This window comes from Symphalangus syndactylus, chromosome 10 (genome assembly GCF_028878055.3).
Source record: "Symphalangus syndactylus isolate Jambi chromosome 10, NHGRI_mSymSyn1-v2.1_pri, whole genome shotgun sequence".
Classification (NCBI taxonomy): domain Eukaryota; kingdom Metazoa; phylum Chordata; class Mammalia; order Primates; family Hylobatidae; genus Symphalangus; species Symphalangus syndactylus.
In genome coordinates, this window is record NC_072432.2 from 21,256,283 (window position 1) to 21,282,362 (window position 26,080).

The 26,080-nt window shown below is 39.6% G+C and overlaps 1 protein-coding gene, 1 long non-coding RNA gene and 1 other non-coding gene across 5 annotated transcripts in view; 2 read left to right on the top strand and 1 right to left on the bottom strand.

Annotated features, from left to right (window-relative positions):
• The window catches only part of MINDY3 (MINDY lysine 48 deubiquitinase 3), an 84,398-nt gene extending 83,052 nt beyond the window's left edge, over positions 1–1,346 (bottom strand). Inside the window, exon 1 of one of the 3 annotated variants that reach the window (XM_055296661.2) lies at positions 967–1,346. In XM_055296661.2, the coding sequence (XP_055152636.1) occupies positions 967–1,060 (94 nt within the window). In that variant the 5' untranslated portion in view covers positions 1,061–1,346. The remainder of the gene's footprint in view (positions 1–966) is intronic. The other 2 variants (XM_055296663.2, XM_055296662.2) reach the window with 2 other exon arrangements.
• Positions 1,269–6,573, top strand: LOC134731503 (uncharacterized). The gene is made up of 2 exons (XR_010113812.1): positions 1,269–1,792; positions 6,386–6,573. It is a non-coding gene; the product is annotated as an uncharacterized lncRNA (long non-coding RNA).
• A 19,053-nt stretch (positions 6,574–25,626) lies between these two features.
• On the top strand, positions 25,627–25,730 carry LOC129492444 (small nucleolar RNA U13). Its single transcript, XR_008660891.1, has one exon. It is a non-coding gene; the product is annotated as a small nucleolar RNA U13 (small nucleolar RNA).
• Positions 25,731–26,080: the final 350 nt, after the last annotated feature.

The window sequence follows — 26,080 nt, forward strand, 5'->3', positions numbered from 1 at the left end:
CCGGAACATGGGGAAGGGGCAACTCCGGAAACAGCAGTTATTTAGGGAACAGGTGTTCCCTAAATAGATGTTTTAATAATAATAGTGTTTTACATACATAAATTATTGATCCTTCTGACTCAAGGTTATGCTTTTAACCTCATCATCATCTTTCCTAAGTCACCTTTAGGAATGTGTCAGTTGTTTGCCTATTGAAACTTAAGAATTAGGGATAGTTACTAGTATAAAGCGTCCAGCCTGTTACAGTGCGGGAATTCAATAAATGCTTATTTTATTTCATTATTATTTGTACTAAGACTCTTTATATAAGCAAAAATCCTGTCTGGGTTACAAGTATACCGGCCGATGAAGTACTATGATCCATATTCCTTTTTTAACCGTGACAGATAATAAACCATATCAAAAACGGGGATACTTTGGGCCAAGAGTACACTTTTTAGCAAGTAACAGTGTTTATACACAGAGTACCACGCCTAACCACATGACAATACAAACAAAAAACTGCTTTTTGGAATTAGCCACTTGGACTTTCCCGTGGACGTCCCTCCTTCTCACCAAAAATAGACCAACCACCACCAATAGAGAGCTCTGTTAGGGGGTAAAGATGCGGAAGGCCACAGCACCCCCTTGAGAAAGTGACACCGGGGCACGGGGCGCATCTTCCGTGTCACGCCCTGCAACCCAGCAAGGGGCCACCCTCTCCTCCTCCCCAGCCGAAGGGCAGCCCGGAGGATGGAAAAGGCGCTGCGGGTATTTAGTGGCAGCTGTAACCATTCTCCTACTCAAACTCTCCCCACCAAGGCAAGGCAAGGCAGGGCGTGTCTAGAAAGTCCAGCTTCAGCGCTGAGCACGGCGACTGGGGCAGAGACCGGGGCACGCGAGGGACTGGAGCGAGAGGCGTCACAGGCGGACTCTCGCAGGGCAAAGGAAGCAGCGGCTGCAAGTAAGAGAGCCCCGCCAGGGTACCTTGCGTCCAGCGGCAGAAAATGGTGTCCGAGAGACCGGGGCTGCTCTTGGTGCCCCACACCAGCTCCATCAGCTCTTTAGTCAGTTCGGACATGATGGGGAACTGGCGGGCGGATCTTCGCTTTGCGGACTCCTGCCCCGGAACATGGGGAAGGGGCAACTCCGGAAACAGCAGCTGCGGGACGGCGGCGGCAAACGAATTGGAAGGTGAGGCAGGAAGAAGGAGAAGGGGCTGAGAGCCACTTGCAGAGACCGCGCCTGTCAAGCCAGGTTGGGGCAGCAGCGAGTTTTCCGTACCGGAAGTGCTGGTGCCACTTCCGACTCCTCTTTAACTCCCGCCCCTTAGAAGCTGAGGGCCCGGAAGTACCCTCCCCGGAAGTGAAATTGGAGGCGGAAACAGCCACGGAAAGCGGTGGTAGTAGCTTCTGACCTTTCTGAACCGTCTGGGACCCTTTGGTGGGGTGGTAGTTTTTGTATTGGGAAGGAGCGTCGGCGTGTTTCTAACCTCCAGGAATACCTCCTTCCTCTATGCACTGCTCTGGGCTAAGCTGGAGGCTCTGAGGCCCAGGCCCTAGGAACTAGAACATATGCCCATTGCTTGTATTTTACAATATTAATTTTGCAAAACTAGAACTATAAGGCAATGGTTGAGTCACAGTGCGGTATCATCCGTGCCTTTGTAGGGCGCTTCTCATAAGCTGGAGGCTATCTGCCTCTGTACTTCAATAAATCAAAGACCAACTAGTACCTAAAAACATGGCAAAGAATGTGGCATACATAATGTGCATTAGAAATGCTTCTGCCAGCTGCAACGCGTAATTACAAGGTATTTGTAGGGAAACAAATTCAGAGCAACCTGTTTGTAAATGTTACAGCATTTTCATCTCCAGTTTTTGAGACCGCAGAGTGTGTGGGCAACACCTGGACTAAAGCTTAGGTTTCACTCATTAACTAGCAGTTAAATTGAGTTCATGTGAAAACTTAACTTTGTGCTGCTTAAAAAAAGAGGGCTTGGAATCCCAGCACTTTGGGAGGCCGAGGCGGGCGGGTCACGAGGTCAGGAGATCGAGACCACGGTGAAACCCCGTCTCTACTAAAAATACAAAAAATTAGCCGGGCGTGGTGGCGGATGCCTGTAGTCCCAGCTACTCGGAGAGGCTGAGGCAGGAGAATGGCGTGAACCCGGGAGGCGGAGCTTGCAGTGAGCTGAGATTGCGCCACTGCACTCCAGCCTGGGTGACAGAGCGAGACTCCGTCTCAAAAAAAAAAAAAAAAAAAAAGAGGGCTTGTATTGCCCAAGCTTTGAATTTAAAACAAAAGGGCAAAATCTGATTTTAAAAAACAATATATGCTTTTATTTTGGTTCTGTAAGGTTTCTGTACTCCTTGGAAACCATATTACTTTGGGATGCAGTAATGCATAGTTAAGAGGCCAAGCTATGGGTCATACTGGTCCATATTCCTACTTTTTGCACTTACTAGCAAGTTACCTACTATCTACCTAGGCTTTTTTCTTTCTAAAAGGGAAATTGCATACATTTCATATATTGTAAGGAATAAATGGAAAAAGTAACACATGCAAAGGATTTGGTGTACTTCCTAGCACATGGAAGGCATTTATGGAACAGTGGGTATTTTTTTTACCTCAAGAAGCCATTTTGTGGGAATTTGATGCAACAGTAGTTCTGACTTTTTTACTCATAAGTTCTAGCCAATTGTATTTTAGTATAATATGTTATGTTGTCTAATTTCAAAAACATGCAGTTTCATTGTAGAATACCTTTGCATTTGGCTAATTAAAATTAACCCTTCATTTAAAATCTTTTAGATTGCAGATAAGGTTTTGTTAATTTATACTTTATTACTAGCTATTTTTTCCTATTTATACATTATTTCTAATTTTATTTTAATTAATTTTATTTTATTTCTTTGATACCATTTACTGTAATTAGAGGGACTTGCCCAAAGTGCCTGTAGTAGAGCCATAGCATTCCTTTTGATCTTTATTCCCTTTAGAATATCCCTTGCCTTATTTTTGCAAATCATATCTTACCTATCCTTCATGTCAGAGTGTGCATGCCAAGCTTTCTCCCGTCATTACAATTCAAAGTAATAATTATAATTTCTGAGGCTTCATAGTACCCTATCTGTAACTTGCTTATGACAATTCCTATCATCATTGTATTTGCAAAGAATTATTTGCTTTTCTCTTGGGATATAAAGTTAGAGAAGCAAAGAGCTGTCTATTCATAATTCTAGCATGGGGCCTTGAACATCACTGGATCTCAATAATTACGATTCAAAGGAACAAAACTTGGCTTTACTGGAAATTCAGAATTCATTATCTCTCAGCAAGTGAGAGATCGGGGAAGTAGTACTGACTGCTCCAGTTAAATATCTAATATTTGCACGCTGATTACAATTTATGTAATTCTTCCACTTCCTGAAAGACAAAGAAGGGTCTATGTACATAGAGCTCATAACTGGCAGACTTCTAAGTTCAGAGGTGTTTCCATATTTGACTTTCTCCATTAATGTATGTAAATACTAATGGTGTAGTATATATAACACTACATTTGTTTCCTTTACATTATTATACAGATAGTAGTTATAACTTTGATTACTTTGTTATGAAAAAAGAAAAAATTGTACTTTCAAACTGTATTTTTTTAAACAAGAAATTTTTTGATCTATGATTTTTCTTAGTTTCCAGCTACAGTGATGCTGGCAAAATCTTGGATAGACATTTATATGAATGTCCTTTCCATTTTTACATTATAATTTTTTTTTTTTTTGAGATAGAAGTTTCGCTCTTTTGCCCAGGCTGGAGTGCAGTGGCACCATCTTGGCTCACTGCAATCTCCACCTTCTGGTTTCAAGTGATTCTCCTGCCTCAGTCTCCTGAGTAGCTGGGATTACAGGCACCCGCCACCATGCCCAGCTAATTTTTGTATTTTTAGTGAGATGGGGTTTCACCATGTTGGCCAAGCTGGTCTTCGACTCCTGACCTCAGGTGATCCACCCACCTCAGCCTCCCAAAGTGCTGGGATTACAGGTGTGAGCCACCACACCTGGCCCACATTATAATTTTTATTTGAAATCTTTTTAATTTTTTAATTAGCAGGACATATCTTTAACAAGGAATATTTTACTGTTAAATTATTGGCTTAATTATTCATTAGGTATAACATTTAAATAGAAATTAATATTCATTAAAATTGTTCTTATTCAGTAATTATCTATAAAATAAATATTTAAATGAATCACGTTTTGCATCTATACCTGGTGCTGGATGAAAATGCCTTTCTCTTGTTATAATGACTTGGAAAATTATGTAAATGTTCTTTCATGTATTTATAACACTTCATATTTTAGCATATTGTTTTTCTCAGGACTGTCTATGGTTTTGATTAAACTTGTATCACTGAGGTGTATATAGGTTGCATTAATAATCTTTCACTTCCTATTTATATGTAAGTTTTATTAATAATACTTCTGTTTCTTTCAAATTCAAGTCAGGGTGCTTCCATAAAACTGGGCTGAGATTTCCATTATAATGAATTCTTTTTATCCATCTTTACTACTTCAGGCAACAAAATTAATTACTCAGCATTAAACTCTAACTCTGTTTAATTATTTTCCTGTCTTTCCTCAAACCTTTTTGCCAAATAAAAGCACAACAGCTTTATTGCCTAGTTCCTAGCAACTAACATGAAAAGTACAATTCTCCAGTTGGAAACCCTGGACTCCTAATTTAGTGTATTTACATTACTCCTTACCTAGAAGAAATCAAGTCTTTCAAAAACTCACCCTGTCATAAGATTAATAAATTTTAGGTGGGTCATTAAAACAACCACATACTCATTTATTACTAAAACTTTTTCATTTGTATGTCCTCTGCCTTCCAATAGCAGCATAAATCTAGCAAAGCAAATGAAACTACTTCCTTCTGCATCATCCTAACCTTATCTCAGCAGGATAATGCTTGTCCACCTGAGCATACAAGTCCCTTTCAAACTCACCGACATCATATTCAAGGGTGGCATAGTGCAGCACTCCCCATTGCATCTCCTACCGACATTAATACATGGTGGCAAAGGGGATCTGTCATTAAATGCTGGGTTAAGTAAATTTAAACAAGTCATTCTCGCAACTCTCCAAGAGTGGAGATTGTGTTTAATGTTAAAAGACACATTTGAATCATTTCATTCACTGAACTTCTTATATCATTTATGTTCTGCAAAATACTGTTAGGGAATCAGAGGTCTAATGAAATAGTCTCTTGAAATGGAATTAGAAAATCTGCATGTTAGTCCCTATATGGGCAGTAAGTGTGATGTTGGGTGAATCATTTAACTAGCTGTACCTTGCTTTCTTCATCTGTAAAATAAGAGAACTAAATATAGGTTATTTCTTAAGGTCGTATTCACTGCAGGTCCTGTTCACTTCTATGATTCTAAAAAGTGGCTGTCTTTAACTTGAAATGTATGGGGATAATGGGGAGAAAAAGCATATCGGAAACATATATGGAATAGACAAATAATTATGGCATTATTCTTTAAGACATAGAATAAAAGAGGTCATTTGCCATTTTAGCACTTGTGCTAACATTATGAAATGAGAAGATAAAATTCCAACTTGTACATTAACACAAGACTAGCTATATAAAGTAAGCATGTAATATTTACACACTTGGATGTGTCATAGGCACCTCAAACTCAATATGTGCCAAATTAAACAAGACTCTTCCCACAAACCCTGCTTTACTCTCAATGTTTCATATATCAGTGAATGGTGCCATGATCTACAAAAAGCTCATTCTTTAATGTTCTCGATTGTAATAGAATGAATAAATACCCTCTTTCAGGTTCAGTTACTACATTCATAAAGTGATCTTAGTAATAACCATCATACAACGACTGTGATATTTAATAGGGAACATTAGGCATGAAAGAATTAAAAGCATTGAAAAATACTATTCTTATGTTAGCTTTATTAATGATTTAGGCAAAACATTATAAAGGAGCAAAGATGGCATATGAATTATTTCTGCATTGAACTGGGGAAAACCAGAGAAGTTTGAGCTGGATAAAATCTTGACTAGAGAAGAAAGGGAGGAAAACCAGAGAAGTTTGAGCTGGATAAAATCTTGACTAGAGAAGAAGGGGAGGATGTGCATTTTATGCTTGAAATACTCTCGTGGCAGAATCTTAGCATTTGTGTTAGTAAAGAGAGATGAGTCAGGAATATCAGGTTATGGAGGGTGTAATGGACAGAATTCTGTCCCTCCAAAATCCATATATTGAAGCCCTAACCCCTGATTAAATTGGGTTTGGAGATAGAGCCTTTAAGAAGGTAGTTAAAATGAAATGAGGTCCTAAGAGTGGACTCTAATCCAATACGACTGATTTCCTTCAAAGGGGAGAAAGAGACACCAGAGCATGATGTCTCCCTCTATACCAAAAAGGCCATGTAATGACACAGTGAGAAGGTGGCCATCTACAAGCCTGGAAGAGAGGCCTCACAAGAATCCAAATCTCTCAACACCTTGATTTTGGACCTCTAGACTCTGGAACTGTGAGAAAATAAATTTACGCTGTTTAAGCCACCCAGTCTGTGCTATTTTGTTACGGCAGCGCAAGCAAACTAATACAGTCTCTTAAAAATATTAAATGTTAAATACAGGTATGCCTCAGAGATATTGCTGATTGAGTTTCAGATCATCACAATAAAGTGAATATTGCAATAAAGCCAGTCACACAAGTGTTGTGGTTTCCTAGTGCATATAAAGGTTATATTTACACTATACCGTTGTCTATTAAATGTGCAATAGCATTATGTCTAATAAAGACAATGGACATATATACTGTAATTTAAAAAATACTCAACTGCTAAAAAATGCTGATGACCATTTGAGCCTTCAGCAAGTTGCAATCTTTTTGCTAGTGGAGGGTCTTGCCTCCATGTTGGTGGCTGCTGACTGATCAGGTTGGTGGATGCTGAAGATTGGGGTGGTTGTGAAAATTTCTTAAGACAGCAGTGAAGTTTGTTGTATTCATTGACCTTTTACAAAAGGTTTCTCTGAGGCATGAGATAATATTTTATCCACAGTAGAACTTCTTACAAAATTGGAGTCAATCCTCTCCAACCCAGCTGCTGCTTTATCAACTAAGTTTATGGAATATTCTAAATCCTTTTTTGTCATTTCAACAGTGTTCATAGCATCTTCACCAGGAGTAGAATCCATCTTAAGAAACCACTTTCTTTGCTCGTCCATCAGAAGCAACTCCTTATCCATTAAAATTTGATTGTGACATTATAGCAATTCAGTCATACCTTCGGCCTCCACTTCTAATTCCCATTTTCTTGCTATTGCCACCACATCTGCAGTTACTTTCTCCACTGAGGTCTTGATCCCTTCAAAGTCATCTATGAAAGCTAGAATCAATTTCTTCCAAACTCCTGTTCCTGTTGATACATTGATATCCTTCCATGAATCACAGATGTTCTTAATGCTAGCCTCCAAGGTGGCAACCAGTGGCCATGCCTCTTGATGGGCATGTCCTTGGGTAGTTCCTTTCCACATTGAAAAGACCCCAACTGCCTGACCAACTGGATATTGTGAAAGTAACGGGATGTGATTTTCAAAGGCACTGCAATTTCTGCCTGGTCTCGTGGCTCTGTTTCTTTGGGGGAAGCCAGCTGCCATGTTGTGAGGGTACTCAAGTTGTCTATGGACAGGCACACATAAAGAGAAATTGAGGCTAGGTGTTCCCATCCCCAGTCTCTAAGATCCCACTTGGTTATTATTAGGACCTTCACCAAGACAAAGAAAATTCAGCTTTTTCTGAAATTCTCCTACTCTCAAAAAATAAATTCTGCCTTGGCCTTCAGCTTTGTTTGTTTCTGCCACTGCAGGAAGTAAGTTTTGTTTGGTTTTGCGTGTTTGTTTGAAATGCTGCCAGGGACCATTTTTGACTCTCATATTTCATCTTAGGTTGCTGATTAATAAGTACAAGCCTGTCATTTTCTTTCCTTATCATTTCAATGGTACTTAAAAAGCAGACAGTCTTTGCAATTCAATATCAGTCAGTGATTAGCCACGGATTGTCCCTGTGGCTCTAGTTTGGTCAAGGATAATTACTCCTTGTAGAAAGAGTAATAAACTTTTAACTGCCAAGAATTTACAGTAGCTGGGGGATGGATATACCGACTGGTTCAATGAAAGGAATCTAGGTGGAAACTCACAGCATCCATACACATACCAAAAATCAAAAAGTCTGTAGCAACAACATACTTAATGAAGAAAAATTTCCCTTTTAGAATGGCAACAATATAAGACATCCTACAACCATCACTTCTATTCAATATAATAAAGGAAGGCAAGAAGAATACATAAAAAGACTAATAGAAATAAAGCTTCATGATTCATAGCCTGTCTCAGGTTCGATTCTGTAATTAGCATTTTTCTGGACTTCTATAGCACACTCTGCCCTTAATCCTTAAGACCTTTCTCTCATACTGTTACTTTTGTGCATTTTGTGACTCCCTCACAGCACTGATCAAATCCCCTCTGGATGAATGGAGACTCCAATAAAAACATACCAAATCCAGCAGCTTAACTTTTGCCAATATGGCAAAAATTCATGAGGGATACGTTCCAAAACCCCCAGTGGATACCTGAAACCGCAGATAGTACTTCATCCTAAAAATACTATGTTTTTTCATATACATACATACCTATCATAAACCTTAACTTATAAATCAGGTATAGTAAGAGATGAACAAAAAAATAAAATAGAACAATTATAATGAACTACTGTAGTAAAAGTTATGTAAATGTGGTCTCTTCCTTTCTCTCTCCCAAAATATCTTACTGTATTATACTCAACCTTCTTGACCATGGGTAACAAATATGGAAAGAGAGACTGTGGCTAAGGTGGGGGATTATGGTACAATATTGAACTCTTCTTCCATAGTCTGGAAGAAGAATGACAATTTCTGTTGGGGAAAGCTCAGAAACTGAATGGATTTGGATGCCCAGAAAAGAACGTCTGGCAGTTTTGAACTAAGTCAGCGATAGTAAAACAAAATTGATTCTATGAGTTGAAACTGCTTTTAATTTTATCCCAGTCTCTCTCCCAATTTTCTTGGTTCTCTTAGAAGCTGTCCAGATTTGCTTGGCTAAAAACCGATATTGGAATGTTGCATAGAAAACCCGGGGAGGAAAAGGCATATGATCATTAACAAACTCCCTGGTTCAATTCATGTCATCATCACCAGCATGGCGTCTGTCCAGGCAGAAGGTCATGCTTGTTGAAGAATGAATGACCTCTGCCCCTGGGCATCGTGTTGCACATTCTGCTGCTTTGGGAAGCAGCCTTAGGCAGGATTGGAGCCTAAATGGACAGACAGAGGTCTTTTGCACCTTCAAAAGCAAACAACAGTAGAGCCCCCAAGGCTGCTTCTACATTCTTTGGTTTTTATTTTTGAAATGTGTTATTAAAAATGTCAAACATATGAAAAAATGGAGAGAAAGGTATAATAAACACCTGTCACACCTAGATTTAATAATTAAGTCATTTGTTTCATCTATTTTTGGTAAATTTTAGAATAACTGATTACAGATGTCATAACAATTTTTCCCTAGTTATTCCAGAATGCATCTCTAAAAATTAAAACATTCCCACATAACCACATTATCACATCCAAGAAAATTAATAATTTCCTAAAGTAATTTATTGTCAGTCTTTATCTGCATGTCTCCATTAAGTTTTACAACGCCTTTTAGAACTAATTTTGACAGGTCACGATACGATCAATGACAACATATGGCATTTCTCTAAAGAATATTTTAACGTAGAACATTCCTCTTCCCCTGTTTTTTCATGACATTAATCTGTTGAAGAGATGGTATCAATTTTCCTTTAGAACATTTGATTCTGATTGTTTCCTTGTAGGAATGTTTGATTTGTACCTTGCTTAGGTTTTGGAATTTCCCATAAATCAGAAGTTTAGATGGAAAGATTTGATTCGATTTAATCTGAGTACATTAATCAGATGGCAAAACACTTCTTTGCAAGAATATCTTAAGAATAATGGTGTGTTTTTTCTTACTGCATCACATCAAAAGCTGGTCATCTAATTACTAGTGTTGCTAACATTGATTATTCATGTAAGGTGTCCCCCTGCAAGTAACCTGTGGGCTCTACCTTAGCTCTGTGTCATTTCAATTCTCTGTTAGCCTTTTATTTAATGGTTTAGCAGCCACTAAAAATTCTTGCCTGAATCAATTATTCCATTGAGAGTTGCAAAATGATCACCTTCTGTTTTTTGGTGGTTGTTTTTCTCACTCCTTGAGTTGGATGATTGGTCCATTATTTTTCAACCTTCCTACTGCATTCTAATATAACATTTAGTGCTATAAAATTACAATCTAAGTATCATACAAATTTTGACATATAATACTTTTATAATTACCATTCAGTTCAAATGTTTTATGATTCTCATTTTTTTCTTAACCCATTTGTTATGTACAAGTAGATTTTAAACCTTCAGTCTCTTAGAGTTATCTGTTTGTTATTGTTTTAATTTAATTATGTTTTGTTCAGAGGACAATTGTTTTTATAATCCTGATACTTGGGTATTCGGTGAAAGTTGCTTTTAGGCTTAGTTCATGGTCAATTTTTAAAAAAAATTTCATGCATAATTGAGAGGAATATCAGCTCTCTGATTTTTTGGTGGAGGATTTTATGTATTACTAAGAGTTTAAGAAATTAATTCATTGTTTTATCCATCCACAGCCTTAAAAAATGTTTAAATCTAGTTAATCATTTAGGAGACTGTTAAATCTCCCACTGTTGAGGTAGATTTGTCAATACTTTTCTTGCTGTTGTATTGAGCATTGCTTTATATATCACTATATTTATATATCTGATATTCACACATTTAGAGTTGTTATATCTAACAAATAATTCATTTAATCTGTAAGATCATATTAGAATAGAGGCAGTGTCCAATATTTAGTTCCCCTTTGTGTAATCTCTATAATTAGTCTTCATATGTATTATGTTTTTATAGTCAAGGTTTGTTCAGGTTTACTGTCCTAGTTGTCACTTTCTTTGCTTACCTTTCTTTTTGGACTTTTTTCCCATTTCGTAAAGCATATAGTTTTTGTATTCTTCTAATGATAAATTTTATTGTCACTAAACATTGATTTGTAAAGAAGGTGCTTATTTTTGTCATTCTTTTTTGTTTTCGAGACAGTGACTCACTCTGTAGCCCAGGCTGGAGTGCAGTGGCACCACCTTGGCTAACAGGAGCCTTGAACTCCCAGGCTCAAGTGATCCTCCCACCTCAACCTCCAGTGTAGCTGGAACTACAGGCACATGCCACCATGCCTGGCTAATTTTTTGGAGGGCTGGGATTACAGGCGTGTACCCCCACACTTGACCTATTTTGTCATTATTCTTATGTGATAATTTAGGTGGGATAAAATTCCAAGGTCTAAATTCTTACTAGCCATGTGACTTTGAGAATGTTCTTTGCCTAACTCTTCCTCAGTTTTTTCACCAGTAAAATGAAAATTAAGGGTATGCTCACCACTGGGCTTGCGCCTGTGGTCCTAGCTACTCAGGAGGCAGAGGTGGAGGGTGGATTTTATGTATTTTATTTTTATTTAACAAACATTTGCATGGCATTTACTATGAGCCAGCCCTGTTTAAGAGTTACAAATGTTAACTCATTTAACTGACATAAGGTAGGTACAGTTTTTTATTTTTAGGGATGAGACCTTGTCTGTATTATGATTATTGAATTAAAAATAAAATAAACTGTTTTTGGAAATATGCTGGTCTAGATAAATGACCAGTAAACACATTTAAAATTACTTGTACAACATGGCAAACATACTCTCAAAAACTTATACTTGCAAGAAAGTAACAGATATCCACATAGGCAAAATCTGAAGAATAACCCAGAAAATCAGAGAAATAAACCAAATAACTCAATATTTCTCAGCTGTTCTGGAGGAAAGTGTATATGTTTTTGGGGGTAGGAGTTGGTTTCAAAGTTGTTTGGTTTTAAGGGCTAAAGCCAGAAGATAATGACTTGAACTTGTGTGATTTCACTAGTTGAAACTGAGCCAGTCAAATGGCTGTACCATTAGTGAAAGTGTGGAATAGGAAAAAATAATCCTCATCTCTAATAAATTAAAAATAAAATACGTGAAATAAATGAATAAGGTGTGAGTTGCTTTCTCTCATGCCTTAAAGATAGCATTCTACAGTTGTCTGCCGTTTATTGTTACTTTTGAAAGGTCGGTGGTTTATCTGATTGTCATTCCTTTTTAGGAAACCTGTCTTGTTTCTCTGTTTGCATTTGGGATTACCTCCTCATCTTTAAGTTTCTGCTGTTCCACTGGATTATCTAGGTATTTCACTTCTATTTATCCTGCTTGGGAGTGTTATACGTTGTCAATTGGGGAAATTGTGTTTTTCATCAGTTTGGAGAACATTTCAACCATTTCATTTTTAATATTTTCTCTCCATCATTTCATTTCTTGTTCATCTATGGAAATCTGAATAGACATACATTGGGCTTAGTTCTTCCATCTTCCATGGCTCAACTTCTCTTTCCCATTTTCCATTCCTTTCTCTCTGGAGCATTATATATCTGCAATAAAGTCTTCCATGTATTAATTCTCTGCTTAGCTCTGTCTTATCTGTTTTGTCCAACCTATTGGGTTTTTAATTTCAATAACATATTTTTATTTATACAAGTTCCATTTCATTGTTTTCCAAATTTGCCTGAACTTTCATGATAGTATTTACTAACTCACTTATAATAAAATATTTTCTTGTTAGTTTTCTGAGTTATGAACTCATGTTCAATGGAGGTTTTTGTTTTTTTTTTTTTTTTTCTCAAGAATCCTATCTGGTTATATGGTCTAAAGAGAGTATGTGTCCCCTAAAGAGGTTTTGAATGTGGTTAATCCAGGTACTTCCAGTGATATTACGCATGATGCAACCACAGGCCAATTTTATGTTGCTTTCTCAGCTGAAACATTCCTGGACCACATAGATAATGGACTGAAGAACTTGAGCCCATGCCAGGAACTCCATTATCAAAAATTCTCAGATGCGACATTTTACTTATCCATCTAGATCCCAGGTCAAGATTACAAGCATCCTTATTTTTTTCCTGGGCTGGCAGATATTTCTTTTTTCTATTCCACACTTGCACTAATGATACAGCCATTTGAATGGCTCGGTTTCAACTAGTGACATCACTAGTCGAGTTCAAGTTATTATATTTTGGCTTGAGCCCTTCAAACCAAACAACTTTGAAACCAGTTACCACCACTCAAAATGCATATTCTTTCCTCCAGGACAGCTGAAAAATATTAAGTTCGTTGGTTTGTTGCTCTTATTTTCTGGGTTCTTCTTCTGGTTTTGCCTATGGGGTATCCCTTACTTTCTTGCAAGTATAATGTGTTTTTTTTTCTTTGCATGAGTGTTTTTTTATTTTTTTAAAATTTTTATTATACTTTAAGTTCTAGGGTTCATGTGCACAACGTGCAGGTTACATAGGTATACATACATGTGCCATGTTGGTGTGCTGCACCCATCAACTCGTCATTTACATCAGGTATTTCTCCTAATGCTATCCCTACCCCAGCACCCCACCTCCCGACAGGCCCAACAGGCCCTGGTGTGTGATGTTCCCTGCTCTGTGTCCATGTGTTCTCATTGTTCAACACCCAATTATGAGTAAGAACATGCAGTGTTTGGTTTTCTGTCCTTGTGATAGTTTGCTGAGAATGATAGTTTCCAGCTTCATCCATATCCCTGCAAAGACATGAACTCATCCTTTTTTATGGCTGCATAGTATTCCATGTTTTCCCCATTCAGTATGATATTGGCTGTGGGTTTGTCATAAATAGCACTTATTATTTTGAGATACGTTCCATCAATATGTAGTTTATTGAGAGTTTTTAGCATGAGGAGCTGTTGAATTTTGTCAAAAGCCTTTTATCTATTGAGATAATCATGTGGTTTTTGTGATTGGTTCTGTTTATATGATGGATTAAGTTTATTGATTTGCATATGTTGAACCAGCCTTGCATCCCAGGGATGAAGCCGACTTGATCATGGTGGGTAAGGTTTTTGATGTGCTGCTGGATTTGGTTTGCCAGTATTTTATTGAGGATTTTTGCATCGATGTTCATCAGAGATATTGGCCTAAAATTCTCTTTTTTTGTTGAGTCTCTGCCAGGCTTTGGTATCAGGATGATGCTGGCCTCATAAAATGAGTTAGGGAGGATTCCCTCTTTTTCTATTGATTGGAATAGTTTTAGAAGGAATGGTACCAGCTCCTCTTTGTACCTCTGGTAGATTTCGGCCGTGAATCCATCTGGTCTTGGACTTTTTTTGGTTGGCTATTATTGCCTCAATTTCAGAATATGTTATTGGCCTATTCAGAGATTCAACTTCTTCCTGGTTTAGTCTTGGGAGGGTGTATGTGTCCAGGAACTTATCCATTTCTTCTAGATTTTCTAGTTTATTTGCATAGAGGTGTTTATAGTGTTCTCTGACAGTAGTTTGTATTTCTGTGGGATCAGTGGTGATATCCCTTTTATCATTTTTATTGCATTTATTTGATTCTTCTCTCATTTCTTCTGTATTAGTCTTGCTACCGATCAATCTATTTTGTTGATTTTTTCAAAAAGCCAGCTCCAGGATTCATTGATTTTTTGAAGGGTTTTTTGTGTCTCTATCTCCTTCGGTTCTGCTCTGATCTTAGTTATTTCTTGCCTTCTGCTAGCTTTTAAATTTGTTTGCTCTTGCTTCTCTAGTTCTTTTAATTGTGATGTGAGGGTGTCAATTTTAGATCTTTCCTGCTTTCTCTTGTGGGCATTTAGTGCAATAAATTTCCCTCTACACACTGCTTTAAATGTATCCCAGAGATTCTGGTATGTTATGTCTTTGTTCTCATTGGTTTCAAAGAACATCTTTATTTCTGCCTTCATTTCATTATTTACCCAGTAGTCATTCAGGAGCAGGTTATTCAGTTTCCATGTAGTTGTGCGGTTTTGAGTGACTTTCTTAATCCTGAGTTCAAATTTGATTGCACTGTTGTCTGAGAAAGTTTGTTGTGATTTCTGTTCTTTTGCATTTGCTGAGGAGTGTTTTACTTCCAATTATGTGGTCAATTTTAGAATAAGTGAGATGTGGTGCTGTGCAGAATGTATATTCTGTTGATTTGGGGTAGACGGTTCTGTAGATGTCTATTAGGTCTGCTTGGTCCAGAGCTGAGTTCAAGTCCTGGATATCCTTGTTAACCTTCTGTCTTGTTGATCTGTCTAATATTGACAGTGGAGTGTTAAAGTCTCCCATTATTATTGCGTGGGAGTCTAAGTCTCTTTGTAGGTCTCTAAAGCTTCTTTTTATGAATCTGGGTGCTCCTGTATTGGATGCATATATATTTAGGATAGTTAGCTCTTCTTGTTGAATTGATCCCTTTACCATTATGTAATGGCATTCTTTGTCTCTTTTGATCTTTGTTGGTTTAAAGTCTGTTTTATCAGAGACTAGGATTGCAACCCCTTCTTTTTTCACTTTCCATTTTCTTGGTAGATCTTCCTCCATCTCTGTATTTTGAGCCTATATGTGTATTTGCACCTGAGATGGGTCTCCTGAATACAGCACACTGGTGGGTCTTGACTCTATCCAATTTTCCAGTCTGTGTCTTTTAATTGGGGCATTTAGCCCATTTACATTTAAGGTTAACATTCTTATGTGTGAATTTGATCCTGTCATTATGATCTTAGATGGTTATTTGCCCATTAATTGGTGCAGTTTCTTCATAGCATCAATGGTCTTTACAATTTGGCATGTTTTTGCAGTGGCTGATACCGGTTGTTCCTTTTCACATTTAGGGCTTCCTTCAGGAGCTCTTGTAAGGCAGGCCTGGTGGTGACAAAATCTCTCCAAATTTGCTTGTCTGTAAGGATTTTATTTCTCCTTCACTTATGAAGCTTAGTTTCACTGGATATGAAACTCTGGGTTGCAAATTCTTTTCTTTAAGAATGTTGAATATTGGCCCCCACTCTCTTCTGGCTCGTAGGGTTTCGCTGAGAGATCCGCTGTTAGTCTGATGCGCTTCCCTTTGTGGGTAACCTGACCTTTCTCTCTGGCTGCCCTTAACATTTTTTTCTTCATTTCAACCTTAGTGAATCTGACAATTGTGTCTTGGGGTTGCTCTTCTCAAGAAGTATCTTTGTGGTGGTCTCTGTATTTCCTGAATTTGTATGTTGGCCTGCCTTGCTAGGTTGGGGAAGTTCTCCCAGATAATATCCTGAAGAGTGTTTTCTAACTTGGATCCATTCTCCTCGTCACTTGCAGGAACACCAATCAGATGTAGATTTGGTCTTTTCACATAGTCCTATATTTCTTGGAGGCTTTGTTTGTTTCTTTTCACTCTTTTTTCTCTAATCTTGTCTTCTCACTTTATTTCATTAATTTGATCTTCATTCAGTGATATCCTTTCTTCCACTTGATTGAATCAGCTACTGAAGCTTTTGCGTATGTCATGAAGTTCTCATGCCGTGGTTTTCAGCTCCATCAGGTCATTTAAGGTCTTCTCTACACTGTTTATTGTAGTTAGCCATTCGTCTAACCTTTTTTCAAGGTTTTTAGCTTCTTTGCAATGACTTAGAACATGCTTCTTTAGCTCAGAGAAGTTTGTTATTACTGACCTTCTGAAGCCTACTTCTGTCAACTCGTCAAACTCATTCTCCGTCCAGTTTTGTTCCTTTGCTGGTGAGGAGCTGCAATCCTTTGGAAGAGAAGAGGCACTCTGGTCTTTGGAATTTTCAGCTTTTCTGCTCTGCTTTCTCCCCATCTTTGTAGTTTTATCTACCTTTTGTCTTTGATGTTGGTGACCTACAGATGGGGTTTTGGTGTGGATGTGGTTTTTATTGATTATGATAATATTTCTTTCTGTTTGTTAGTTTTCCTTCTAACAGTCGGGCCCCTCAGCTGCAGGTCTGTTGGAGTTTGCTGGAGGTCCACTCCAGACCCTGTTTGCTTGGGTATCACCAGTGGAGGCTGCAGAACAGCAAATATTGCTGCCTGATCCTTCCTCTGGAATCTTCGTCCCAGAGGGGCACCCTCCTGTATGAGGTGTCTGTCAGCCCCTACTGGGAGGTGTCTCCCAGTCAGGCTACACAGGGGTTCAGGGACCCATCTGAGGAGCCAGTCTGTCCATTCTCAGAGCTCAAATGCCATGCTGGGAGAACCACTGCTGTCTTCAGAGCTGTCAGACAGGGACACTTAGGTCTGCCAAAGCTGTCTGCTGCCTTTTGTTCTGATATGCCCTGCCCACAGAGGTGGAATCTACAGCAAGGTAGTAGGCCTTGCAGAGCTGCAGTGGGCTCCATGCAGTTTGAGCTTCCTGGCCTCTTTGTTTACACTGTGAGCACAAAACCGCCTACTCAAGCCTCAGCAATGGCGGACGCCCCTCCCCCCACCAAGCTACGGCGTTGCAGGTGGATCTCAGTCTGCTGCGCTAGCAGTGAGCAAGACTCTGTGGCCCTGGGACCTGCTGAGCCAGGCACAGGAGGGAATTTCCTGGTCTGCCAGTTGCAAAGACTGTGAGAAAAGCATAATATTTGGGCAGGAGTGTACCATTCCTCCAGGTACAGACTGTCACGGCTTCCCTTGTCTAGGAAAGGGAAATCCCCTGACCCCTTGTACTTCCCGGGTGAGGTAACTAACGTCCTGCCCTGCTTCAGTTCACCCTCCATGGGCTGAACCCACTGTCCAACCAGTCCCAATGAGATGAACCAAGTACCTCAGCTGGAAATGCAGAAATCACCTATCTTCTGCATTGATCTTGCTGGGAGCTGCAGACTGGAGCTGTTCCTATTCGGCCATCTTGGAAGCCTCCGACAGATTTTTTTTTTAAGAATATGTTTGCTATGTTATAAGAGTAATTTTTAAATGTGTTTACTGGTTATTTATCCAGTCCAGCATATTTCCAAAAAATGAGTTTAGTTTTCCCAAAATGTGTTCTGCAGAACCCTCATATTCAATCCAGTGTAACTATGTGTTGGAAGAAAAAACTTAATGTTAGAAAAACTTTTTCTCTAAAACTTACATTTAAATATATGTAAGAAAACTAATCTTAATTATACATTTTCTTATGTTCATGCAATGATTAGCCCTTAAGGAAATGCTGTGCCATTCTACAGAATGCCAGAAAGTCAAAGTAGCAATTGATATAACCACATCAAATGTGAGCTAGCCATCTCACTGATATATTATCTGTTCAATGGTCAATGACCTATGTTCTATCCCTTGATTTAAAATTCCAGTAAACATTTGATACTGTGCTGTAGTCTTAGGAGTCAATTCTGCCAGTCCATCAACAGGTGGCGCCATTGTACTATAATTTGAATGTTGTGCAAGAAAAGTATTTTGTCATTAGTTGCACTGATAAGCATCTCAGCTTTTTTAGAGCTGCTTTTGCACCCTGAGAAACTTTGACTTTAGGGTTTTAAAAAATGTTACATGGTTAAAGTTATATTGCAGAGCAAAACTGGCTGGATTCTTCTCATGTATATTAAGTCTAGAAATTGCACACTATATGTCTGCTATTTTGTCTACAAAGTCATGAAAAACCCAAAATAATATTCATAATAGGTAGTTATATACTCTGATATATAGAGAATATCTGCTTTAATATTTTTGATCCTGAAAATTCTCATCTTATTTTCATTTTATAAATTTAAAAAAACTACTAGGTATTAGTAAAAAAAAAAAAATTCACTTTTTTTGCAATACCAAGGAAAGCAAGACAATAGTTGTGTTTTTTTCTTTACATATACCATTAAATATAACATGGGACATGGGTCACAGCTCTGCCAGAAGATCTCTTTGTAGCTATGTGTTGCCATAAACAACACTGTGGCGATCCCTTTCGAGTTGTGGCCAGTCATGTGGGGATAGCTTGAGATGGGTAACCTCATATGCCCTGTCATAAAGAGAAGGAAGAAAGGATGACATCAGACTCTACCCCATGCTTTGTTCTGCCTGCAATTCACTCTTGTAAACTGGCAAAGCTATTTCCTCAAGGGTAGTTGTCAAAGTCACAGCATGATCACAGGAGGTGGTAATAGGAAGTTGGCATGAGCCACTGACAGAAAAATTAGTTTGAGGCTTCTTGTGATTCTCCTCAGGGATTTCAAGAACAGCCAGCTCTTCTAAGCTAATTAGTCCTACATTGTTGTGATGGATGATCAGAAAAAACAGTAATTGAAAATGATGCAGTTCTTTAGTAATGCTAAAACTGTAAACAACAGAAATATCAAGAAATGAAACAAACACTTAGAACCATTTGGATAAATTAGATGAATAGGTCAGCAGATGAAAAATTCAGTTTCAAAGTAGACAAAATAGGATTTGTTTGGGAGCAGACATCCAAGTTAGGGGCTATATGTTAAACGATGCAATTATTAATACACTGAACATATTTTTTTCTTTTATTAGTAAACTGGGAAATATTCTTAAAATCATTTTCCTTTGGTTTAAGTTTGAATGTGTAGTTTTCATTTACACAGCATATATCTGTGGTTCACAGACACATTCTGAAATTTATTCTTGAGTTTATTCTTGTTCATTCTTATTATGCAACTCTGTCACAATCCCCATTTCACAATTAAGATACATTTTCAAAAGTTACACTGAAAGTAAGAGTTGGAGCCCAGACTAAAATCTAGCTCTCTCTAAATTATGTTCTCTTTTTTATTCCACAATGGAGACTGAACAGATGAAATTTTAACTCTAACTATAGTTTCTCTGTTGTAGAGTAAGTGAATAAGTTTAGAGGACAAATACAGTGTATAGAATAGTACAAATGTTAATTTTATTTGTTTATTCCTTTTAGACATGGGAGTCTTACTAGGTTGCCCAGGCTGAAGTGCAGTGGCTATCCACAGGCGTGATCATGTCGCACTACAGCCTTGAATTGCTGGGCTCATGATCCTCATGCTTCAGCCTCCTGAGAAGCTGGGACTATAGGCACATGACACTGCATCTGGCTACAAATATATATATATTTGTATTTGTACATCTATATTTTTAAAATATATATATTTATATTTGTACACATATATATATTTGCATATATATTTTAATATATATAATAAAAAATATATATATGTGTGTATAGATATATATATTTTTGAGACACAGTCTCGCTCTGTCACCAGGCTGGAGTGCAGTGGCACGATCTCAGCTCACTGCAACCTCTACCTCTCAAATTCAAGTGATTCTCCTTCCTCAGCCTCCCGAGTAGCTAGGACTACAGGTGAGCACCACCATGCCCAGAAAATTTTTGTATTTTTAGTAGACTGGGGTTTCACCATGTTGGCCAGGATGGTCTTGATCTCTTGACCTCATTATCTGCCTGCCTCAGGCTCCCAAAGTGGTGGGATTACAGGCATGAGCCACCACCCCCAGCCAAATGTTGTTTTTATTAAATTGTGATAATAGATATTTTCCCCCTTTCCTTTCCATGAATTGTGTTGCCATATGGTTCTATCTTCATTAAGGTTTAAATTGTGCATGCAGGACCTCTTCAACTTTCAGATCTGGCATTTTTTTCTAACTGGGGTAGTAAGTGAAGAGTGGAAAATATACTTTTGCCTGGCACAAAAGAGAGTGAGGGCAGATCTAAGACTTATTTTGTTATTACTCAATCCCCATCTGCCATTACACTCCTGTAAAGTTTGTTTGCAGTTTCTTATCCATTCTGTGAGAGATAACAGAGTACACTTTTGCCCTTTTTCCTTTATGTCAGGGAAGTGAATAATGATTTTTTTAATGAGGATGAACTTTTAATTTCGAGACTTTATACTTCTTGATAGCAGTAAGCATGCTTTTGATTCATTAAAAATTATAGCTCTTAATTGTTTTTACAGAAATTTTATGCAAAGTGGTCATATATTATATTACATCATATTCTTTAACTTAGAACTGATAAAAATGAGAGTTTGATTTATCATTGTTGAAGTTCATAGAAAACAGATTTGGAGCAGCAAGAACACAACACACTTCCCCTGGAAAATACTCCAAGAAGTAAATCTCTGGACATTGTTTACAGCCCTAGTAGGATACAAGAAGAAATGTTCTTTATTTAGAAAAAGGATCATGAAGCTAGGAAATATTAGCTAAAATGTCAATAAGTAGGGAAGAAAAGAGAGAGGGATGGTAGAAAAATGCAGATCTCCATAAATGTGGCTGTGATAGCTTGGGCTGCCATGGAAAATACCACTGATGGAGTGGCTTAAACAACAGACATTCATTTTCTCACAGTTATAGAAGCTGGAAGTCCAAGGTTAAGGTGCAATCAGGGTTGGTTTTTGTGAGGCCTCCCTTCTTGGCTAATAGGCGGCTGCCTTCTCTCTGTGTCATCACACAGCCTTTCCTCTATGCAAGCTTGGAGAGCACACTCGCTCTCCCTTCTTCTTGGAACGTCACCAGTTCTATGGGAGGCCCCATTCTTATGACTACTTAACCTTCATTACCCCCTTAAAGGCACTATCTGTAAATATAGGCACATTGGGGAGTTAGAGCCTCATCATATGCATTTGGGGAGTGACACAGTTCAGCCCATGACAATGACCTTAACACTAGGACGGTTGTGTTTTGCAGTTGTCACTCGATCTGAGTTTGTTTCATGTTTCATCATGAGGAGATCTAGGTTATGGATTCTGGGTGGGAGTCTCTCACAGGGGATACTGTGTTCTCACTGCATTCTCTCACGTGATTTTAATTTGTCCAGTGGTGTTTACTTTGATCATCTGGGTGACCAAAGTGGTGACTCTCAAGACTTCTCTATTATAAAGTTTCTTGATGTGTTGCTAAATAACAGTTAGTAAGCATGCTTTTAGCTTGGAAAAACTGATACACCTCTTAACAGAAGTAGAGATGCCAGAAAATCCATGAGAGATTGTGGAGAAAGGGGTGTTCAAGGACTTGAAAATGCTATAACGAGTCTACTGTACCTAATCAGAAATCCCACCAGCTGACTGTCCTCAGGAGGGTCTAGAAAATACTACATTTGCCAAATTGATAAGAAATGCCCTGGTGAGGAGAAGGGGCACCAGCATTTTGAGAACCTCAGGAAAGTCTGTCTTCTGTAGGTTGGGGCTGAAGGTAGCTGATGGTGTTGCAGAACTGAGCAATTTAGTAGCAACGAGGATACTAGATCCCAGGAAAGCAGAGGCCAGGAGGCAGCCTTTAAGAATCAGAAGAAAGATGAACATAATTACTATAACAGGTAGCAAGACTGGAATTTCATTCAGGGGAACCTGATCTGCAGGGGATTTGGGAGATGACATATGGTTTTCCTAAGGGCAAGAGTGCTGAGCCGCTGTCACAGGTTGGGTTTTCTAGAAAGAGGCTGGTGTTTAGGAAGCAGGTTTTTCACTCAGGTGTGTCCTTGGGATTGAAACTGAGGGAAAGAAAGTGGCATTAAACAGGGGAAATGAACTTCATACAAGCCTGGCTGACCTGCAGGATGAGCTGTGAAACTCACATGGTTTTTTAGCAGTGTTCCAAGTTGGGTTGGGATGGCCAGGCCTTATTGTCCCACATTGATCAATCAGTGGATGTTGGCCACCTTGGGAAGGGGCAGGTATTAGTCAGGATTCTGCAGAGGAACAGAACCAATGGGACAGACATCTAAATCTCTATCTCTCTTTCTCTTGAGAGAGATGTATTCTAAGGTATAGGCTCATATGACTATAGAGGCTTATGGAGGCTGATTCTGGAGGCAGATGTGATTCTACCACCTGCAAGCTGGAGATCCAGGAAAGCTGGTTCTGTAGGTTCCACTCCAAGACTGAAGGCCTGAGAAGCAGGAGTGCTGAATGCAGGGGAAGATCAATGTCCAGGCTCCAGCAATCAGATAAGGAGGGAATTCAAACTTTCTTCACTTTTTTGTTTTATTCAGGTCCTCAATGTATTGGATGATACCCATCCACAATGGGGAGGGCATCTTTTTTCTCAGTCTACTTTGTCAAATGCTAATCCCTTTTAGAAACATCCTCCTAGACATACCTAGAAAGGATGTGTCACCAGATATCTGGGCATCTCCTGGCCCAGGCAGGTTGAGCCATAAAATGAACCATCATAGGGTATAATGTTGGGTAAGGCAGCTCTCTGCCACTGACATCCCAAAAGGTTTGTCAACTGAAGCATATCTGACAATAACATCCCTAAAATATGGAGCCATGAGCCCTTTATTGACTGGGGACCTGGGTGATGTATTAGAGTGTTCAGTACAGTCTACCTCTTGTGTCTACTTTGTCACAGGCTTTCTAGGAACTGCTCTTCCAGCTGGTGTGTCTGTGGGATACCAGGAAGAGGAAGGTTAGTGGGACCAACTACAGAGCTCACTGTTGTATATATATTTCTAGTGTGCACAGGCTAAGTCTTGCAGCTCCTTTTGAAGTATAGTTTGCTTTCTTTTCTTATCAGGCCCTGCACATTCTTGACTGGCTTAAGTTAGGACTTCACCTGGCTTATAGGCCTAGAGAGGCCAGGAAAGGACTTAAAGGCAGATCTCAGGTGGGGCACATTTCGACTTGCAAGGGAAAGATTTCTAGCATTGTCTTCAGGCAAGGTGGAGCATGCTAGCTTTTAATAGAAAGAATGGACATTTGTGCAGTCTCGAAGGAATCAAAGACATCTAGGAATTCAAGATTTGGAGACAGCATCAAACCAGATACCCCCTTCCTGTGTGTCAGGACTCTCTTCCTCTCTCTCTCGCTCTCCCTCTCTCTCCTTTTTTCTTTCCTTTCCCTTTTCTTTTTTCTTTTCTTTTTCTTTCTTTCCCTCTCTCTCTCCCTTTCTCCCTTTCTTCCTTTCCTCCCCTCCCGTCCCTCCCTCCTTCTCGTTGTCCTCCCTCCCTCCCTTCGTCCCTTCCTCCATTCCTCCCTTCCTTCCTCCCTTCCTCCATTTCTCCCTCCTTCCTCCCTTCCTCTCTTCCTCCCTTCCTTTTTTTTTTTGAAACAGAGTCTTGCTCTTGTCACTGAGGCTGTAGTGCAGTGGCACTATCCCGGCTCACTGCAACCTCCGCTTCCCGGGTTCAAGCGATTCTCCTGCTTCAGCCACCTGAGTAGCTGGGATTACAGGCATGGGCCATCATATCCGGCTAATTTTTGTATTTTTGGTAGAAAAATGGTTTCCCCATATTGGCCTGGCTGGTCTCAAACTCCTGGGCTCAAGTGACCTGCCTGCCTCAGCCTCCCAAAGTGCTGGGATTACAGGCGTGAGCCACTGTGCCTGGCCAGGATCTATTCTTTCTAAACCAAACCCTGACTTCAGAATAGTGGATCTGTCTTTGATTTTAGTTTAACTCTCCCTGGAGCTCAGTCACCTCCACAATTCATACATGGACATGGCCCTCAGTTCTCACTGCCCTCCCAATGAGAGGTATATGACAAAGAACACCACCTGGCTTTCAGACATAGTTTTCCATTAATAAGTCTCAGATTTTTGTTATTTATTTCCAGAGTTTAACACAGTTGAACCCTACTCATCCAATTTTCTTGACCTTGTAGCTGTGATTCCCTCTATCTTTCTCAAATCTCTGATATACCAGCTAGTGCACCCCTGTACTACTGATCTGCCATCCTGTTTCACCACCAGCGAAAGTTTCTGGCAGCACCTGTGTTCTGCCTACCCCTACGGATGTGGTCCTTACTGCAGCCAGTGGCAGGTGCTATCTTCAAAACCCCATCTTATCTCCTGCTTTAACAGAATACTCCTGGGATCAACTGTCGCAGGCTCTAGGGCAGAATTTAGAGTGCACTTGGAGTCAATACCTGTGGAAGGCAGGTTATGGAAGCAGGATTGGGCAGATGGAAATCCAGCTCTGTGGCAGAACCAACACCAGTCTTGGCCAACTACAGGGGAGTGCTGGAGCTGAAATGGCCCTTTAGTATTGTCTGGAATTGAGTAGGGATGCTAGCCCTTTACATTCCTGCACCAAGCAGTCACTGGATGTAGGCCATTCTGGGAAGGAGCATGACCTTAGCTGACAGTGTCTCTACAGCTGGGTGATACCTAAGGATGCTGGCAGTTCAAAGGTGTCTTCAGAGAGCATCCCAGCATCTGGGACCTCAAGCCTTTCATAGAAGGGGCATCTGAGCGGTGCATCACAGTGTCCAAAGAAGTTGTCAATAAAGGCCTTGCCTGCTGTATGCAGTCAAAAGACATAAAGAGTGGATGAGCAGGCTGCTTGCAGTGGCTCATGCCTATAATCCCAGCACTTTGAGAGGCTGAGGTGGGTGGATCATTAGGTCAAGAGATCAAGACCATCCTGGCCAACATGGTGAAACCCCATCCTACTAAAAATACAAAAATTAGCTGGGCATGGTGGCACGCACCTGGAATCCCAGCTACTTGGGAGGCTGAGGCAGGAGAATCACTGGAACCCAGAAAGCAGAGGTTGCAGTGAGCCGAGATCATGCCACTGCCCTCCAGCAGGGGCGACAGAGTGAGACTCCATCTCAAAAAAAAAAAAAAAAAAAAAAAAAAAGCATGGATGAGCAGAGGCTGAGGTGGGTGCTCTGACAGAAAATGATGAGATCTTCTGGTAATTTGTAAGTGTGATGATTGAGTATTCACATGCATGTGTGAGATGTGTCACTCCCAAACCTTATTGCAACATGGGCACATTACCCATCTGACATGGAAAAAGCAAATAGGTCAGGTACAGTGGCTCATGTGTGTAAACTCAGCACTTTGGGAAACCAAGGCACGAGGATTGCTTGAGGCCAGGAGTTTGAGCCCACCCTAGGAAACACAGTGATACCCTGTCTCTACTAAAAACAAACAAACAAAAAATAGCCAGGCATGGTGGTACATGTCTGTAGCCCCAGCTACTCGGGTGGCTGAGGCAGGAGGATTGCTTGAGTCCAGGAGTTCAAGGCTGCAGTGAGCTATGATGGCACCACTGCACTCCAGCCTGGGTGACAGAGAAAGATCCTGTATCAAAAAAAAAAAAAAAAAAAAAAAAAAATTAGCCCTTGTCCAGTATCC